The following is a 20,914-nucleotide window of genomic DNA, read 5'->3' as shown; positions in this document are numbered from 1 at the left end:
AAAGGAGTTCCTGCTACAAAAAGAGCCCAGGAGTAGGCATATTGTGTGCTGATTTTCTTTAATCTCCTGAACAAAGTTCTGTTTTTTCAAAAAATGTATATTTGGGCCTTGGTCACACGGGCCAGATAACGGGGGGGGGGAGGCGTGGCTATTTGCACCGTTGCATTCTGATCCACCATTAGGCGATCAGACGTGATGGCAGCACACCGGGGCTTCCTCCGTTGGCACACGCAGCAAAGAGGATGAGCCGGGGGAATAGCCGCGTGCCGGCGCGATCACACCACGGGAGTCCGTATGCAGCCCGTGGCAAACCATTTGCCAGTAGGTTGTTTCAGGAACCTTTTAAATGCACATCTTCGACGGCACGCCACGGGTTGGCCACGGGTGCGCTACGCCTCCCAGATGTTCCGGTGTGATCGCGCCCGGAAAATCCGCCCAACTATCGTGCCTTCCATGGGGCAAATGCTCCATGTGAACAGTGCCTTGTTTATTTATTTATTTGAACTTTTACCCCGCCCTCCCAGCCAGGGCCAGCTCAGGGCGGCTTACAAACAGACAACGACATTAAAAACATCATTTACGATTAAAACAATCCTAAAACCACAATAAAGTGCTAGTGATCACTGTTATTGTTTTTATTCAGTAAAGAGGAAGATACAAAGCATCACGAGTCCATTTCCAATTCTACTGACAAATCATACAGATGTTTTCGGTGGGGGGGGTAAGGTAAAGGTAAAGGTTCCCTTGCTCGAAAGCCAGTTGAATCTGACTATAGGGTTGCGGTGCTCATCTCCGTTTCAAAGCCGAAGAGCCAGCGCTGTCCAAAGACGTTTCCGTGATCATGTGGCCAGCATGACTAAACACCAAGGCGCACGGAACGCTGTTACCTTCCCACCGAAGTGGTCCCTATTTATCCACTTGCAATTTCTTGCTTTCGAACTGCTAGGTTGGCAGGAGCTGGAGCTAGAGATGGGAGCTCACTCCGTCATGAGTAAACTCAGTACTGCTGAGTAAACTAACCTGCAAGTTGCATGGTAAAAAGTTTGGTAAGTTTGAAAAATGGAGGGGTGGTTCTGACTAGTATGGTGAACTGAAGTTCGACGGAATTCCATAAACCAAAAGGCTCCATGCTGCGATTTGCAAAATATTGTACAAATTAAGCAACTCTCCACTTAGTTTTGCATGTTCCCTCCCCCTGCCCCTCATGATAACAGGCAAGGAACCAGGCAGGACAGCATAAGGACCCCTGGCAATCTTACTCAGACACCCGTTTGGCATCTATGAGACACCACTCATCATCCATACATAGAGTCCAGACAAAACATTAGGTTACTATGACAACTGCAAAGCTGTGCTGCTTTGCCTGGTCCTTGTGTGTCCAGAACTCTGCAGAATGAAAAGCCCAATCTGGTTGCCAGGTCCCTTCGAGATCCTGCTGGGGGGATGCTCCAGGAACTGGAAGCATCACCCCCGAAGTGCCAATGTCACCAGAAGTGACACTGCACACCATATCTACATCACCCAAAAGTGACATAGGCGCATTGGGGATGATGTGCTGGTTTTTGGGCAAGACTTCACGGCAAGATCGCCTTCAAACCACAGAGTTTTGCCCAAAAACCAGAGCATCACCCCCAACATCACTGACATGCCTACGTCACTTCTGGGTGATGTAGGCATGTCACTCCACATTGTTGTTGTTGGGGGGGTGGATTTCCTCTCACCAGCCGTTTGGCTGACGGCAGGCAGGAGCCCGCAAAACCAGGGGATCCCCGGCCCCCAACTGGGGACTGGCAACCCTGAAGCCCAAACATGTTTAAGAAAAACTGGGGCAGAGAGTATAGTTGGACAGATAGAAAATACAGAGAAAGATGCAGACCGAATGTCCTGTGGGGGACAGGGGGGCTGCTTGATCTAATCCATGACAGCAAAGGAGCAGGATACTCTTTATCCATTGAAGAGAATGGACTTGATACAGTAAGGCCCCCGCCACACGAGGGAAGAAGGGACGGCCAAAGTGCGGCTTTTAAAAAGCCACACCTAAATAGGCACGCGGCGGCGGGATCATACAGATTCCCTGAGCCGCTGTGCATTTGCTCCCCGGCATGATCAGGTGCCGGGGAGACGGGGAGAAAGGCACGGGAGTCTGCTGAACTGTGCATGTCGGAGCATGCGCAGTTCGGCAAGGAGCCGGGGATGCGCCGGCGAAAGAACGCGCCGGCGATCCCATGGCCAGCGTTGCTGCGTCCGTTCGAAAAGAACCACCTCGGTAGGTGGTTCTTTTTTGGTGCAGATCATCGCTGGAAGGGCCAGATCGGGGACGGACACGGTACGCTTCCCAGATGTTGCGGTGGGATCGCGCCCGTTTGCTCCGCCCCCGTTCCGTCCCTCTCCCGGCCCTAATCCTCTCCTGTGGATAGGGCCTAAGGGCAATGTTCTTTCCTCCTTCAGTGGAGGAGAGTATAAACAGCTTTAAAGGGGGATTAGATAGATTCATGGGGGATAAGTCTTTCAATGGCTACTAGCCGTGGTGACTGAAGGGAACCTCCACATTCAGAGGCACTAAACCTCCAAATCCCAGAGCCAGGAGGCAACATCAGGGGAAGGCCTCAGCCTTTGAGCCCGGTTGTTGGCCCTCCAGAGGAACTGATTGGCCCCTGTGTGAGACAGGATGCTGGACTAGATGGACCCTCACTGGTCTGATCCAGCAGGGCTCCTCTTAGGTTCTTAGTATGCTTGTATGGCTCGGACAGCGCTGGCTCTTCGGCTTTGAAACTGAGATGAGCACCGCAACCCTAGAGTCGGATTCGACTGGCTTTCGAGCAAGGGAAACCTTTACCTTTACCTATGGCTCATCCAGAAGCTGCATACATCCTAGCATGATATCTGCACATCCCATTATGTGCAGATATCACGCCTGAACAACCTGTTGGAGAATGCACCTTCCAGAGACTCCTTCAGGGGCCATGGAAGAAATTCAGCCTACAGCAAAACAAGTGAAAATGCATGACTGTACAGCTGCCTGGTAGGTATCTGCCTCTAGCGTTAGTGCCTAGAGCAGCAAGTGTGGTGGATTACGTGTGATACTGAGGGTCAAGCTTAATGATACCGTGTCCTTGAGTCTGCAGTGAGGATACAGGCAGATGTTACCGGCTCTTGAAAACAGCAGGGAGGGGCTGAGTTCATCCACAGCAGGACCGGTTCTTACGATCACAGCCATTCTACAGTGGTATCAGGCCTGTAGCCAGGATTTTGTGGCCTACAAGGGCAAATTTTTTTCTGGTGGGGCTAAAGTTCTCAATGCAGAAAGAAAAGTCATTTATCCAATAAAAAGCTGTTACCAGGGCAGATCTCTAAACGGCAAGCTGTCAACCACTTTAGATGACAGTTCTCAGCTGCTGCAAGTCAATCATTTCTGCCAGCAACAATTTTGATAACAAGCCGGCAGGTGGGGGTGATGACTTCTATAGTCAGGAAAGCTAACACTTAGGCAGAAAAACTCTCTTAAAGGAGAGCAGTTTCTTGACACAGAGTTAGAAGGGATCCTAGAGGTCACCTACTCCAACCCCCTTGCTCAGTGCAGGAATTAGTCAACTACAGCACCCCACCCTGCTTAAAGGAGCACACACCTTTTAAAAAAGGTTTTTAAATGACTGATTTACAGGAGAAGTAGCTATGGGCCTGACTGGTACGCCCTTGGCTCGTCTCACCTTTTTTGTGAAGGTTAGGCTGTGTCCCTGGCCATACACTTCTTTGAGATACGAAGGAGAACCACAGCAACTCAGTTGCCCGTGCTGCAGAATGGCAATGCGGTCGCACAGGGCTTCTGCTTCGTCAAGATGATGAGTGGTAAAGATCAGGGTGCGACCTACACCAGAGGAAATCAGTGCGCTGAAAAAAATATATATCTGCAGCCAACATTTCAATACTTCTGCTTCAATACCACACATGGCCCTCTTCTGATCAAAGGCAAGGGGATGCTAGCAATCTTTACCTGCATTTGGGCTTCACCAGCTTTTTGCAGCTCAAAAGCAATGTAAATTACTGAATCTACTCGACCAAAGTGCAAACGTTTGCACACCGGAAGACTCCCGGGGCAGGACTAAAGCTCCCCCACCGGCAGCCAGGTAAGACCTGCAACCCTAGCAGGTGTGCCAGGTTCAGACGAGCAACACACCTCTCTCCCACCCATAATCTCAGGTGCTAACGGGATGAGATGCGCCCTCCCTTATCTACTGTCCTTGGAGCTACCAAGCCTAGTGGAATGACCAGCAGCTAGGTTCCCCCCATCTCTCACATCTATGTCTCTGAAGCTTATTCAATGCAAGGCAAACTGTATGTGAATCACCCTATTGAAACACCATGTGAAGCTTCGTCCTGGGTTAGGATCCAAATCCAATCATATTGGTAGCCCAGGAAGAACCAGCCAATCAAGTACCAGCAAGCTCCCTGAGCAGAAACGTCCGTGATTGGTCTTTATGTAGACAACCTAATTGGTTGGTATTTGTACAGTAGGCGTGGCTACATTAGCCGGGAGAGTTTAAAAGCAGAACAGCTGCAATGTAAAGGCTGTTCTGGCTATTCATGTTGATCCGTGTTGGAGTTGTGTTTGAGTTGTTGAATAAAGCTTCATCTTTGCTGAATCACTCTCCGACTACTTTCTTAAGTGAGCGACTTAACAACAGCTCGCTTTGTTTCAGAGGAAAAAAATCTTTCTCTTGCAAGGCCTCTTTACCAGACCGTTTTACTAGGCCAAGAGCCTGAACCAAAGTTGAAAACTTGAACAAGAAACTGTGTTGGAAAACCAGTCTCTTGACAGACACTACAAAGGGAAAGGCTTTGGCCTAGAAACAGTGTCTTAACCTTGCTTCAGAGGGCGATTCTTTTTGGTAAGGGGTTAAGAAGCTGTTGTTTCCAGAGTGTACAATCTAGGCTCAGGTACAGCTTTCGGTATCTGAAAGTTTAATGAATTGCTCTGAGTCAGAGAGATATCTGAATAATGAAAATGTGATTATATGCAAAAAGGTGCAATCGACACAAGGGAAAGCAAACAATGTCAAGAAATTAGAAACCCGATGAATAATACATTCTGAAGACGGCTGAGCGGAGAGGGTTTCAGAAGAAGCAGAGAAAGCATGGGATGAACCCCTTCGTTTGAGCTGCATGCCATTAACATTCCTTTTATACACCTTCCTTGTCTTTGAAAAGGATCCAGGTTGCCAGTGGCACCATGTTTTGTAGCGGCATTGTTCCTTGGCCTGCAAAATCTGCCAGGAGGGGCAACTTGGTTTTCTGGCACCACCTTGAGTCACAGACCGCAGTACACTGCAAATTCCCCCCCACCCTCCCCAACAGCTAGCAATCCAAAACAGTCCCGTGGAGCCTGAGCGGTGGGTGTTGCCTTCTGACACACTTCCGGTGATGTCAGAGGGTGTGGCATATGCAAATGAGTTATGCTAATGAGCAGGGCTTTTGTAGATAAAGCCCAGCAGGAACTCATTAGCATAATAGGCCGCACCCAATAGCAGAAACGCATTAGCATATTGGGCCACACCCCTGACAGCACCACTCATTAGCATATTAGGCCACACCCACATGTTACCAGAAGTGTGGTCATCCAGCCACACCCACCTTTTGCTTCTTATTCTGTTTACCTTGTTTGTTGTCAAAACCCAGAGCTTTTTTTGTAGCAGGAACTCCTTTGCACGTTAGGCCACACACCCCTACATCCTCATGAGTTCCTGCTGTTGGGTGTGGCCTATTATGCTAATGAGTTCCTGCTGGGCGTGGCCAACTCAGGAGCCAGCTGGAACTGCGTTCCTGCCCAAAAATAGCCCTGCTAATGAGTTATACTACTGAGCTCCTGCACCTCTGTTTGTAGCTATCATAATTAATATGAAAACGAAACAAATTTCCCTGTGATGGAGAAAAAAAACCCCACCCATGATTCCTTTTTGTTTTGTTCTGGTCTCTTTCGTGACCACCGTCTCCGCCTTTGCTGTTTTCACTTTTACAGGCAGCCAGCATTTTCCTAACCAAGGCACAGTGTCCCTTAGAAGGCACGGAGAGAGTAAGGTTGCCAGCCTCCAGGTGGGGCCTGGAGACCCCCCACTTTTACAATTAATGCCCAGCTGACAGAGATCAGCTCCCCTGGAGAAACTGGCTGCTTTGGAGGGAGGACTCTATGGCATGGTACCCTACTGAGGTCCCCCCCTTCCCCAAACCCCGCCCTCTCCTGGGCCCACCCCCCAAAGTCTCCAGGTATTTTCCAACCCAGAGCTGGCAACCCTAGGAGAGAGGGGCTCTGGGCTTTATTAACTGACTGCACGCAGTAGCCGCCAGCATTACACCCATGGGCGAGGTATTCTAATACTGAAGCATCCTGGGGTGGGACTTTGCCTTTCTCTCTCCTCCCAATACCTGCCCGGCTGTGTCGATTCTCCCTGGCAGTCTGCACACCCACGGCTGCCTCCTGCTCTCCAGATTTTATCCCTGTCCAAGCAGCAGATGTGCTTCAATGTCTTCCTCCTCCTGCTGCTGCCTGCCTGCCCAGGTGCCACACACCCTCTTTGTGCCACCAAATGTCCTTGCCTAGTCGGTTGGCCGCTTCCTTGCGCTACTGTCCTTAAAGCCACGTGGCTGCAATACTGCTGTGCTATGTCTCAAATCTTTGCCATCAGATCTCCCATAGACTTTAATGTCAAAAATGGCACCTTTCATCGGCACAAGAAGGGGACCCCTTTATTCTACCTGTTTGGCCACGCGCGTGGCCTTGGAGAACGCTACAATCCCCCCCGAATAGGGTTGCCAACTTCCATGTGGTGTCTGGAGATCTCTTGGGGTTACAACCGGTGTGTCCTCTAAGCTGGGTTAGTGTGAGCCAGCTCACAGTTTTTTAGCCTCCAGCTCACACCTTTTTTTGTCTTCACCAGGGCTTATTTTGTAGAAAAAGCCCAGCAGGAACTCATTAGCATAATAGGCACACACCCAACAACAGAAACTCATTAGGATTGGCTACATTAGGGGTGTGTGGCCTAACATGCAAAGGAGTTCCTGCTACAAAAAAAGCCCTGGGTTTGGACAACAAACAAGGTAAACAGAATAACAAGCAAAAGGTGGGTGTGGCTGGATGACCACACTTCTGGTAACATGTGGGTGCGGCCTAATATGCCAATGAGCTGTGCTGTCAGGGGTGTGGCCTAATATGCTAATGAGTTCCTGCTGTTAGCTGTTGCCTATTATGCGAATGAGTTCCTGCTGGGCTTTTTCTACAAAAAAAGCCCTGAAAGGAACAATAATGAAACAATACCATAGGAAACAATCCAATAATGAAACAGTCCGTTTTGGTATTAACAACAACAACAACAAAATTGGAAGAAATGAAACGGAATCTCATGCACAAGTCTCGTCAGGACATGAAGCTTTTCGCCACAGAGAGGGGAACGTCCTTGCCGCTTGGTTTCTGCACATCAGGCTGCTGATAAAAGCACAGGAAGCGGGGCCAGTTCAAAAGCTGGCAACTGAAGCCTTTCCCCACCGTTTCCTCCGCGGCAGAGAAAGGTTCGCCTGAATCATCTCTGCACATTAGAATGCTGCAAAAGGTACAGGAGAAGAGCCAAGAGTGCGGGCGATCCAAGAAAGGATCCGTGGCCAAGGATTTTATGGCTGTATGAACATGGGGGGGGGGGGGTGGGGCTCTTGCCTTGAAAACCAAATAGGGTCACCATACCATAGCTGTGGTGGCTCAAGTGGTTAAGACGCTGAACTGCAGGCTGTGGAAGGTCGGTAGTTCAGCAGTTCGAGACCCGAGTGTGCCGCATGACGGAGTGAGCTCCCGTCTCTAGTTCCAGCTCCTGCCAACCTAGCAGTTCGAAAGAAAGAAATTGCAAGTAGATAAATAGGTACGGCTTCGGTGGGAAGGTAACAGCGTTCCGTGCGCCTTGGTGTTTAGTCATGCCGGCCACATGACTACGGAAACGTCTTTGGACAGTGCTGGCTCTTTGGCTTTGAAACGGAGATGAGCACCGCAACCCTAGAGTCGGATTCGACTGGCTTTCGAGCAAGGGAATCTTTACCTTTACCTTTAAGCAGCGATCAGGGCTCAGCTTCTGTAGGCAGTTGTGTAGAAAAGGGAATTTCAGCCAAGGCAGCTTTACAAGGCCTGCAGAATGAGCTGTACCAACTGCAATTTCCTCCTCTGTACAACTATAGGAGACCCAAGAGACTCATTCTCCTTTGTTGCTCATCAAATGACAATGGGCAGGAGTGGTCACATGTGCTGTGTCACACGTCCGATCCAGTTACGTATACAGGCGGCACGTGTGCTGTGTCTAAATCTGATACCAGAAGGGATAACAAAGAGCAGAACATTCCCCCTCCCCCCAGCCACATCTGGCAAAGGGTCATGACCAGTGTTCCCTCTAAGCTGAATCAGTGTGAGCTAGCTTACAGTTTTTTAGCCTGGGAAGGTAACAGCGTTCCGTGCGCCTTGGTGTTTAGTCTTGCCGGCCACACTACCACGGAAACGTCTTCGGACAGCGCTGGCTCTTCGGCTTGGAAACGGAGATGAGCACCGCAACCCTAGAGTCGGACTTGACTGGCTTTCGAGCAAGGGAACCTTTACCTTTAATATCGAATCATCTACTTGAGGGAGCCAAACACATGTGGAACAGATTAAAAAAAAAAAACCCGCCCTGAAGAAATGGGAATTTATGAGTGCGGAAAATGAGGATGCAGAAAAGCCCATAATCTCAGGACCCACTCCTGCAGGGCCGTGTATGACAGTGAGCTCCATGTAGGGGACCCCTCTCATTAGGACAGGTGGTCTCTGGAAATGGAGACATACATACCCTGTGCCTCAAGATATTCCCCGTGGTATTTCACATGGAGTGTGTAAGTCTTGAGTATAAATAAATCTATTTTATTTATTTTTAAAAATTAAATGTATGAATCGCCCACCCTGCAGGGCGGGCTCTTGGCAATTTACAACACTATAAACAGTGAAAAACACAGTTGATATACAATTAAACCCACCAATCACAAACATGCGATTAGAACCAATAAGGATGGCGATGGATGGTCCTCCATTGCCGGCCACGCCGCTATGCCACATGGCAGGGCAGGACAGGGCATGTGGGGGCCCATAGAGGGGGAAAAAGAGAGAAAGGGTGCCAGTCTTAACCTCCCGTCGCTGCCCTCGACTAAAAGCCTGGCAGAACATCTCTGCCTTAGGGGCCCTGTGGAATTGCATCAGATCCTGCAGGGCCTTATGTTATTCGGCAGAGCGTTCCACCAGGTTCCTAGTTGACGACAGTCGGACCGAAACAACATAGTCAAGAAGAATTCATGGGTCCTGAAAAATCTTCACGTCTGTCAGATAAACGAGAAGAAGAAGAGGAGGAGGAGGAGGAAGAGGAGACTATCCAAGGAAGTCTCAGAGCGGCTTACAAACTCCTTTCCCTTCCCCTCCCCACAACAGACACCCTGTGAGGTAGGTGGGGCTGAGAGAGCTCTTTCCATAACTGCCCTTGAGAGAACAGCTCTGACAGAACTATGGCTTGCCCAAGGTCATCCAGCAGCTGCAAGTGGAGGAGTGGGGAATCAAACCCAGTTCTCCCAGATTAGAGTCCGCGCAATTAACCACTACACCAAACTGGCTCTCCAGCTTTTCCTAATATCCAGCCCTTCACTCAGAGTGGCTTACCATCTCCTTTCCCTTCCCCTCCCCACAACAGACACCCTGTGAGGTAGGTGGGGCTGAGAGAGCTCTTTCCATAACTGCCCTTGAGAGAACAGCTCTGACAGAACTATGGCTTGCCCAAGGTCATCCAGCAGCTGCAAGTGGAGGAGTGGGGAATCAAACCCGGTTCTCCCAGATTAGGGTCCGCGCACTTAACCAGCTACCAGAATTATCCCATTGCTTTTCATACCTTCTTTGTACTTGAGCAGAATATCCCAGATGCTGCGACGTGAACATGGGTCGAGGCTGCTGGTGGGCTCATCCAGGACCACGGTCTTCGAGTCGCCAATAAAGGAGATGGCAATGGAAAGCCTCCTCTTCATTCCTCCAGACAGGGCTCTGACATACTTGGACTGATGCCGGAGCAATCCCACATCCTTCAGGGCTCTTGAGGAACAATCAAGAAGAGATCTGAAAACCTTTTGCCCAGTTTGCAATTTTGTGTAGCAGCTGCATGAATGATCTCACTCAAGACTCATGTTTCCAAAACTGAAATGATGAGCAGGCACTTCAAGTGACTGATGGGGCCATTCCAAGCAGAGTCAAACCATTTCTAAGTACATTGGCGTTGGTGAGCTTAAGATGGGCGTAATTCTGCTTTGGATTGCATTGCCAGTCCTATCCATTTGAACCACAGACTTCTACAGGAGCCAGAAGGGGGCAGTTTGCTTACAACGGAGGTTTCATCAGAACTATCCCTTGAGTGTGAGGGCCTCTCCTATCTGCATCCCATGGATGCAGAATGTGTTAGCCTGCAGTGGAAGAAGAGAAGAAGAAGAGCTGGATTTATACCCCGCCCTGCACTCAGAGTCTCAGAGCGGCTTACAATCTAATTCCCTTCCCCTCCCCACAACAGACACCCTGCGAGGTTGGTGGGGCTGAGAGAGCTCTTTGAGCACTGCTCTTGAGAGAGAGCAGCTCTGAGAGAACTGTGACTGACCCAAGGTCGCCCAGCTGGCTGTGTGTGGAGGTAGAGTTGCCAGGTCTTACCTGGCTGCTGGTGGGGGGATCCAGTCTTCTCCTAGAGGTGGTGACATCATTGCTCAGGGCACATTGGGCAGAACGCTCTAGCATTTGGGCAAAAAACTCTATAGTCAACATAGAGTTTTTGCCAAATGCTAGAGTGTCACCTCTGGGTGACATCATCACACCAGGCACATTAGGTGGGATGGGGTTCTTTTAGGGTTGCCAAGTTGATCTTCACCGGGAGCGGGGGGCTCCCGGTTGGTGTCTGGTGTGCGCATGTGCGCGCGCCGCATGCACGTCACCCGGAAGTGACGTGACGACACATCACCCGGAAGTGACGTGACGACGCCAGGCACACTGGGGGCGGGGCCACGGCCATACGAGGGAAAATCATAGAGTTTTCCCTCGGATGGCCGTGGCCACGCCCACAGTGTGCCCGGCATGGTCATGTCACTTCCAGGTGATGCGCACGTCGGGGAGGAGTTCCCCCGGGGCCCGATCCACCAGCGGTGGGGAACGGGCCTCTGGGGTGGGGGTTTCCCCGCCCCCCGGGGGGGACTTGGGAAGCCTAGGTTCTTTGGGGGTGGGGTTTCCTTCACTGGCCAGCTGGCTGGCTATGGATTGGGGCCCCCAAAATCAGGGGAACCCAGCCCCGATTGGGGGGATGGCAACCCTATGTGGAGGAGTAGGGAATCAAACCCGGTTCTCCAGATTAGAGTCCGCCGCTCTTAACCACTACACCAAACTGGCTCCCAATACTTAGTCCTGTAATATTTTGCACACCTACACTGCTGTCACCAAGAGACTGCAGTGCAAGGATGAATAGCGTACATACACTGGAGTCGATATATTTCGTTTGGAAATACAGTCTAATAAATGCAGTCTGCAAACATATGCGGTGGGCATGCTCTGTAGCTAATACATTCTGGAAGAAAACGTTAAAGGAGACACAATGGACTGCTACATTCCAAATGAACCTAAAATAGTATTATCGGGATTAACAACAGATATTGTTGGAAAATAAGAACATAAGAGCCTTGGCTGGATCAGATAGTCCCTCTAGTCCAGCATCCTGTCTCACACAGTGGCCAAGCAGTTCCTCTGGAGGGCCAACAACAGGGCAGAGAGGCCAAGGCCTTCCCCTGATGTTGCCTCCTGGCTCTGGGATGCAAAGGTTTAGTGCCTCTGAATGTGGCGGTTTCGAGCTATTTATTACCATGGCCATCACTACATCTTCTGGCAGTGGATTCCACATTATTGAGCTATTTATTACCATGGCCATCACTACATCTTCTGGCAGTGGATTCCACATTTTAATCACTCCCTGTATAAAGTAGTATTTCCTTTTGTCCATCCTGAACCTACTGCCCATCAAATTCATTAGATGACCTTGAGTTCTAGCATTTTAAGAGAAGGAGAAAAATTGTCTCTTTGTCATCTCCCCCCCTCCCCTCATGCATAATTCTTTGTCACAAGCATCGGCCTATGATTTTGGAACTAATAACTGCTGCTGATCATTGTCAAGAACCGAAAAGACAAAAAAACATTTGAATGTTAACTACTGGCTGATAAAAGTCTGTAGAGATTGTAAAACTATTTAAGCTGCTGGAAAGTGTTCATGGCAGGTTGAAAGAGCCTAGTTTTTTTTATTCTTGAAAATTATTCGGTAATGAGAATTAAGCTGATCTTTTGACTGGTATAATTATGTAACATTGCTATGAGCAGCTGCAATTTTTGGTAATGAGAATTAAACTTATCTTTTGTAACATTGCTATGAGCAGCTGCAATTTTATATATATTTGGTATTTCTGTTGAATATTGATTATTTATGTGTTATGTTTCTAATTTAAGATAATGTATGCTTTATTCGTATGAGGCTGTCCTATTTTCATTAAATAGTAGCAAACGCTAGAAGTATCTTTTCCAATTGACCTAAGTATTAAATTAAATATTAAAGTTTTGTTAGATCTGGAACTGTATTCTGATATTTTGATATTTCTTGTGAATTTTAACAGACTTGTTATGGGACAAGAACTTAATTAACGTAATGTATTTTAACAGACTTGTTATTATGGGACAAGAACTTAATTAACGTAATATTGTGGGGGGGTGCATATTTAATAATACTTAAACTCGGGGGGGGAGGAACTATTACTTAAAGGAAATCAAGAGTAGCTTCAGTGTTAACAGTGCCCTTGTACTATCAAGTCTGCAGTGTGCAACACCAATGCAGCCAGCTATGTACACCATTTTGAGTCACATCACTATTATCTATTGCTGTACGGATTTACCAAATCAAACTGGAAACTGCTGTAGTATTTCTCTGGTATTTCTATGCTTTTCCCCACAGTCTGCATCCAAACCCTGCCTTGAATCATAAAGTTATCTCTTATTGGTAGTAGCTGCAGCCAATGCTCCCTCTAAGCTGTGGAGTCTTGTGAGCAAAAATTCCACTTTGTGAGCTACCGGCATTAAAGTTGCGAGCGAGCGATTGGGCAATGGCCTAAATTAGTTTGACATCCTTCCCAAGTTAAGGGAAAAAAATGTGTGAGCTGGAGGCTAAAAAAACAGTGAGCTGGCTCACACTAACTCATCTTAGAGGGAACACCGGTGGCATCAGCAGGTGTGGACGCCAGCATCTCCTCCTGTCAGCGAATGCTGCCATGGTGTGGAATGTGTGGGTTGCTCTCCATGTCTCCCTCCTCCCATCCCCCCTTCCTTTCGCCTGCGCGCTGTTATCTGTCTAGTGTCCTTGAAGGCTTTCCTCTGCCAGCTCCTAGCTTCCCGCTGGGAATAATAACCGTTGCTTTTGCCCGCGTCTTCAGGTGCTTGCCTATTGGCTTTACTGCATCAGGGGGTCGTGTATGAATGAAGGGGGTATATCTGTAAGTTCAACTCGTTTGACCGCCATTCCTGACAAAAGAATTCATGATGTCCTAAGTAAGGTAAAGGTAAAGGTTTCCCTTGCTCGAAAGCCAGTCGAGTCCGACTCTAGGGTTGCGGTGCTCATCTCCGTTTCCAAGCCGAAGAGCCAGCGCTGTCCCAAGACGTTTCCGTGGTCATGTGGCCGGCATGACTAAACACCAAGGCGCACAGAACGCTGTTCCCTTCCCACCGAAGTGGTACCTATTTATCGACTTGCAATTTCTTGCTTTCGAACTGCTAGGTTGGCAGGAGCTGGAACTAGAGACGGGAGCTCACTCCGTCATGCGGCACACTCGGGTCTCGAACACCTGAACTACCGACCTTCCACAGCCTGCAGTTCAGCGTCTTAACCACTTGAGCCACCGCAGCTCTTGATGTCCTAAGTACTAACTCTCAATAAACTGAAACTTCTGAAGGAACGTTGTTGAGTGTCTTGACTGGGAACCCTGACACCTCCTATGGAACTACCATTTGGCAGGGGGCTCTCATTTTTGAGCTGCAGAGTAGCAGAAAATTTTCAGGTGTCCCACCATCTCATGCAGTTGCGCCACTCCCAGGGGTCGCTTTGAAGGAATACATGTTCGAAAAGCAGCTCGCAATAATTACCAACCTAGTGACGTGTTGATGTAGCTGCACTTTTGTCCAGAGAGGGACCTTCAGGGTCCCATAAAGCCACAAGTGTTCTCGAACCGTGAGAGAGTCAAACAGCACGTCATACTGAGGACATACTCCCATCTCGGTCCAAATGGCAGCAAGGTCTGTCTCCATGTCCTTCCCGTTGACAATGATGTTGCCAGAGCTAGGTGGGAAGAGGCCCGTTAACATTGATCTGAAATACAAAGGAAGAAGAGAAATCAACAGCAGTAGAATGCGCACGAGGAGGCAGATTTGGAAAGAGCTCTGTTGGAGAGGCGCACACGCCATGGTCAGATGAAGTTGGGTAGCGCCTGGGAGTTTGAGCTGACGGCCAAACGCACATTTTTATTATTTATTATTTATTTATTATTTTCAATTTCTATTCCACCCTCCCTGAATGGGCAGGCTCAGGGCGGCTCACAACAGGCTAAAATACAATAGATTAAATACAATCAAAACATAGATGCATCAACATTGCAACAATCTAAAATTCGAACAATAATCAAATTGATATATAAAGTGCTGTAGGTATAGATGGCAGAGGCATCTCAGAGCTGTTTTAGGTGGTACGGTGTAGCTATGCAGGTACCGCTAGCTGCTCTTATTATTCTTAGTATGAGGGCCTTGGCTGTTCAGTTGTTAACAGTTCAGATGTTACCGATGTGTCAGTGGCGGCTCCTAATCGAAAGCCTGATGGAAGAGCTCCGTTTTACAGGCCCTGCAGAAATGTAGAAGGCTCCACAGGGACCTGATGTCTTCCGGGAGCTCATTCCACCAGTATGGAGCCACCACTGAAAAGGCCCTGGCCCTGGTCGAGGCCAGTCTGGCATCTTTCGGGCCAGGGAGAGTCAGGTGATTTTGCGACCCTGGCCTCAGTGCTCTCTAGGGGACATATGGGGAAAGGTGGTCCCTCAGGTAGGCAGGCCCCCAATCATATAGGGCAAAAGAATCTATCTTGTGTACCCTTCAATGTGGAACTGGATAAGAAAAGGGGTCAGAAGTCCGACATTTCCAGCACACATTTCTTGAGATGTTTCTCAAGAAAAATATTTCATTGGGCAGTCAATGTCTACTCTTTCTAAAGCTCCTTCGCTCTGGGTATTTAAAGGGTTAGATCAGTGGCTTCGTTCCCATTAACCAGCAGAAATGTTAATCAAGCAGAATAAATCTAGTACCCAGCTCAGTCTTATTAGTAATTTATGTACCTTGGGAGATGTAGTGGAGGGGGAGAGAAAATATTTTTTTTAATATTTCATTAATACAAAAAATAAGAAAGGATATCAACTTTTTAATGAAACCACTTTTTTAAAAAAAAATGTGTCTAGAAGGGATTTTCATCTTGGTTGTAGCTCCTCGCTTTCCCCCTTCATTAGATATCCCCCAAGTACAAAGGCTGTAAGTCTAAGAAACTAAGAGACCTGCTCACCGCAGTTGTGCATGAAAGCCTCCCGAACAAGTTTCTCATCTCTGCTCTTTTGACCTGAAAATACCTGTTCTCATTTCACTTCCGCCTTGTGCAAAGCAAACCAGCGATTATCTTCTATTTCCTTGCACCACATTTCCCCCATAAAACATATACATTTGTGCATCCAAATAAACCAACTGTATCTGCTACGTGCCTACGAGGTGTCTATTGTGCACAAACTGGCTGTAAAAAGCACACAACACACATACACGGTGTGAGCAAAACTACAAAGGAAAAAAGAAAAGAAAAGTGGAGAACCGAAGGTGTTGGCAAAAAAAAAATGTGCATGTATATTAAAAAGTAAGTAACACAGGAAACATTCCATCTTCTCTACTTCCAAGAAAAAGAAAAGAAACTTCCTTTGCAGGGAATGGAGGAAACCCAAGAGAAGAAAAACCACCAGTCCGAACAGCAAAGGGACCCTGTTTCTGTGGATGGCAGAGCCAAAAACCTGAGAGGAAATTCTTCCACCTGGAGGGTCTTGCGCACCAAGAGTAGGAGGGATCTGAACAGTGCAATGCTGGACTTGCATTGGGAGGACCAAATGCCTTGGGGACACTCAGCTTGGCTATCAGGGCTATTTTTGGGCAGGAACGCACAGGAACGGAGTTCCGGCTGCCTTCAGAGTTGGCCACGCCCACTACAGCCAAAACCTCTGCGTGTGTTACAGAGGGAAGGCCTGGAGAGCGACACCCCCCCGGCGACTCCAAGGCAGGTGGGCCAGAGGGGCCTGGAAGCATCAGGGAGGCATTTAAATGCCTCCCCATGCATTCCCCAGCCTGTCCAAGGGCCAGCTTGCCCGGGCAAGTCAAGGGAAGGCATGGGGTGTGGCCTAATATGTTAATGAGCTGTGCTGTCAGGGGTGTGGCTTAATATGCTAATAGGGTTCTGCTGTTGGGTGTGGCCTATTATGCTAAGGAGTTCCTGCTGGGGGTTTTCTACAAAAAAAGCCCTGGCTATGACGCTCACTGCATGACTTTGGGCAAATCCTCATCCTCATTTGCCGGGGTTGTTGTGAGGGTAAAATAGGATCGCGCGTGAGCTGCCTTATACCAAGTCAGGGCATCGGTCTACCAAGGCCAGCGTGGTCTACTCTGACGGGCAGCAGGTCTCCAGGGCCTTCCCCATCACCTTTGACCAGATCGTTTCAAAAAGAGATGCTGAGAATTGAACCTGGGACCTTGTGCTTGCAAAGCAGACGTCTTGCGCTACAACCCCTAGAAGCGTAGAACCATAGAGTTGGAAGAGACCTCCAGGGTCATCTTGTCCAACCCCCCTGTACAAAGCAGGAAATCCACAACTACCTCCCTCCCCCATCCTTGCTGCTCTGTTGAGCCCACTGGAGGAATGAAGGAGGGCTGTCAACTTTTCTGCATTCTGGCCCTCCCTTCTTCTGGAGAAGAGAACTCTTTCCTGCCTACCCCCATGGCCTCGCTCGCCAAGAAAAGGAGGAACCCGTATAGTGCCTGCAATCGGGGAGAGCAGATTCAAAACCCCGATTAACCCTGAAGGGCGTTCCATCACCTGGGGTGAATCACCAGCCTCTGATCCTAACCTACAGGGCCTTTTTATTATTATTATTCTTTCATTTTAGTTTAATAAGGAACCAACATATCGAATAAAAATCATGTTAAGAAGCAAAGAGTTCCAGGATGAACATTGTCACGCATCTTAAACGTAAACATGCTAAGCATTTGCAAGAGAAAACATTTTCAGCTCCTTAAGAAAGTTCCCCCTTTTGGGAAATCTTGCAAAGAGAATCCCACCCACCCACCCACCCCCTGTGCAGCATTCAGGCAGTAGCACCAGTGTGAACCTCTTTACAGTCCCAGCGAGTCACAGCATCAGCGCAAGTTTTGGTATGAGAAACTACCTCTCTTCTTCCCAGTAAGTTAGGTTGTGACACAGCCAATCAGATCTGGTTATGTGGTAACCTCACTTGGACAAACATAGCCACTTCAGAGGAAGGGAGGGAAATGCCTACATGGCCTTTCGGAGGATAAAACCCTGTCCTTGCTCCCCCTGGCACTTTTGGGGGAAGGCCAGGCGAGAGTCTGATCAGCTAGGCCAGTGATGGCGAACCTTTTAGAGACCGAGTGCCCAAACTGCGACCCAAAACCCACTTATTTATCGCAAAGTGCCAACACGGCCATTTAACCTGAATACTGAGGTTTTACTTTAGAAAAAACAACTCATACATTAACTTAAGATGATCCAAACAAAGTAAGGAAAGCAATCCCAAATGCTTTCATTGACTTAAAATTATTTGGCAGAGAATTTGACACTTTAATGATGGTCTGGGCCTGGCTGGGGCAATGGCACGCGTGCCCACAGAGAGGGCTCTGAGTGCCACCTCTGGCACCCGTGCCATAGGTTCGCCACCACTGAGCTAGTAAATCTGAAGGAAGAAGGTGAGCCTTGCTTGCCAATATACTCATCACACCAAGAAAGTACATACATGACCGTTGTCTTTCCGGCTCCATTCGGACCCAGGAGAGCCGTGATGTGCCCTTTATAGAAAGCCAGGCTGAGGTCTTTGACAGCAGTCTTGTTGCTCTCCGGGTACTCCTTGGTCAGGGACCTCAGCAGAACTCCTACTTGGTTTGCTTCCTCGCCACCCTTCTCCAGGTCTTTTCGAAGGGAACCTGGAAACAGCAGAAATAGAAAGATCCGGACAAACAGAAAGAGACGGTGCCTTCTCGTGATGAACATAAAGACTGTAAATGGAAATTAAGTTCAAGGGCCTGGGTTCTGCCCACTAGTAGGGTTGCCAGCTGTGGGTTGGGAAACACCTGGAGATTTGGTGGGTGGAGCCAAGTGAGGGCGGGGTTTGAGGAGGGGAGGGGCCTCAGCAGGGTGTAACACTATAGAGTCGACCTAATTGGCCATTTTCTCCAAGGGAATAGAGATTTTGGTTACTTGGAGATCAATTGTAATAGCGGGAGATCTCCAGGTGCTGCCTGGAGGTTGGCAACCCTATCCACTAGTGGAGTTCCATTTCTTCCCCCCCCCCGCCACGGAAGGGCCGTGCTATGTTAGTGGAAGAAAAGTACTGGTTGACAGCCAGGACCTAAATAAAATGTTAATGCATAATAAAATGTTAATACAATGAACAATACACTGTGATCACAGACTCATCTGTTTCCGGGCACAATGCAAAGAGCTGGTTCTTACCTGTAAGGCCCTAAACAGTTTGGGGCCAGGGTACCTGACTCCTCCCATACTATCCATCCCACAAGTTAAGATCTGCCTCTAAAGCCCTGGGGTCTGTGCCCCTACCTTCAGAGGTGAGGCAAGTGGCGACCAGAGACAGAGCATTTTCTGTGGTGGCACCTCGCCTTTGGAACATACTTCCCCTTGAGCCTCACCTGGTGCCTATCTTACTTTCTTTTAAGGCACCAGGTTAAAACACATCTTTCCCACCCAGGTTTTTAATTGGAGGTTATATCATCTGCTTTTTAATTGTCTGCTTCAGCTATATGGCTATATGGCCAGAAGAGAGCCAGTTTGGTGTAGTGGTTAAGTGCGCGGACTCTAATCTGGGAGAACCGGGTTTGATTCCCCACGCCTCCACTTGCACCTGGCTGGACGACCTTGGGCAAGCCGTAGTTCTGTCAGAGCTGTTCTTGAAAAAGAGCAGTTTCTGTCAGAGCTCTCTCAGCCCCACCTCCCTCACATGGTGTCTGTTGTGGGGAGGGGAAGGGAAAGGAGTTTGTAAGGCACTCTGAGCAGAGGTCATTTCGGGGGGGATCGCGGGGGATCGCAGTTCCCCCGGGTGACATCCTCCGGGGTCGCCACCGCCGCCCCATCAGGAACCTCGCACGAGGGCATCGCTCCATTTGACTTGGCCCACCCCGAACGATGTGTTTAGGTGTACTTGGTGGCGGCTTTCTGAACACATATAAACCGGCCTGTGAGCGGGGTTCCTTTGTCTTGTTCCTGATCTAATAAAGTACTCTTGCTGAATCACTCTTGCTGAATCACTCCACGTTCTGAGTACTTTTCAGGGGTTGTCAGCAACCCCTGTCTACGCACGAAGAGGACAACCCGGGTCAGAGAAAAAAGGGCGATACCACAACCTGGGGAACAGGACGAGCAAGAACCAACAATCAGACCACCTGGAGAAGGAGAGTAGAGGAAGAGGAGGCCAACCACCAAGAAGAGGAAAAAGAAGAGAACATCAAGCAGGACCAACAAGAGAAGACGCTGGGAGAAGACAAGGGAGAGCCTTATGGCTTTAAGTGGGAGGGGCGGAATTTAAAAGGAATAAAGTTGTCCAAAATCTTATCCGGTGAGGAAAAGGTTAGCATGAACGCAAAGACCTGATCAGCTGTGCTGAAACACTGATAGGGAGCTTTCATGCTGATAAAAGGCGTCATTAAGTGGAAGGACTTCCCTTCCGAGTGACTAGCCGAGTTCTGAGGGGAGAAAACGGACAGCTGTTTCCTGAATACTCCGCTCCCACCTTAAGCTAAGGCAACGTGAGACGATGAATGTGACAGGGGTAAGTTGCTGGACTTGACCAAAAAGATCATAGAGGATGTTTCTGTACACAGAAACAGAGCTAGCCTGGCCTGTCAGTTAAGTCTGACAAAGAGGGTATCCAGAGACCCCAAACAGAATAGCTTGGGAGTGGAGCAAGAAAACAAAGTAGTAATGTAAGTCTAAGGCCTTGTGTAGATTAGAAACTGCCTACCGCATATCGAGAGATATTATTTGTTGAAGCCTAGGTGCAGAAAAGTCTGAGTATGTCAAGAATGTCCCAGTTCACAGAAATGAAAAGGGGGAGGGGTGGGAAAGAAATGAAAATATTCTTCAAAGACGAGTCTGTCAGCTTGGGGCCAAAACAGTATGCCCTTATCAGTTAGCTATTGTTAAGAGATGATGTTAAAATCCTATAAATATGGGAAGTTGAACTGTTCAAGAACTTCTTCTCGGAAGGGGTTCCTTGCTTATTTTTGGAGCAAGACGCTTTTGTGGACTCATGTAACTGCTTTAATTATCTGTGTAACAAGGATGAATGGTACAACGTTTGGTTGATTTAGTCCGTGCTAATAATGCAACGTAAAATGAAGCAGAGATTCTCTAATAGTATTATGTGTGTGCTATACCCTTAATGAATCTAAACTGTTTATTGAGGTGTACCTCTCCCTAGGAGTTAAATAATCTGATACAGGAAAACTAGA

The 20,914-nt window shown here is 48.5% G+C and overlaps 1 protein-coding gene across 1 annotated transcript in view; it reads right to left on the bottom strand.

Moving 5' to 3' along the window:
- ABCA13 (ATP binding cassette subfamily A member 13) overlaps positions 1-20,914 on the bottom strand; it is a gene marked incomplete at its 3' end in the record, with an annotated part of 314,376 nt that overhangs the window by 100,166 nt on the left and 193,296 nt on the right. Inside the window, exons 34-37 of the mRNA XM_015425808.1 lie at positions 18,187-18,373; positions 14,238-14,456; positions 9,927-10,123; positions 3,708-3,865 (exon numbers count right to left, since the gene is read on the bottom strand). Coding sequence (XP_015281294.1) covers positions 3,708-3,865; positions 9,927-10,123; positions 14,238-14,456; positions 18,187-18,373 — 761 coding nt within the window. The remainder of the gene's footprint in view (positions 1-3,707; positions 3,866-9,926; positions 10,124-14,237; positions 14,457-18,186; positions 18,374-20,914) is intronic.

This window comes from Gekko japonicus, unplaced genomic scaffold (assembly GCF_001447785.1).
Source record: "Gekko japonicus isolate JY-2015 unplaced genomic scaffold, Gekko_japonicus_V1.1 scaffold2006, whole genome shotgun sequence".
NCBI classification, from domain to species: domain Eukaryota; kingdom Metazoa; phylum Chordata; class Lepidosauria; order Squamata; family Gekkonidae; genus Gekko; species Gekko japonicus.
Note: the sequence above shows the minus strand (reverse complement) of the source record. Positions and strands in the feature narration are given on the sequence as shown.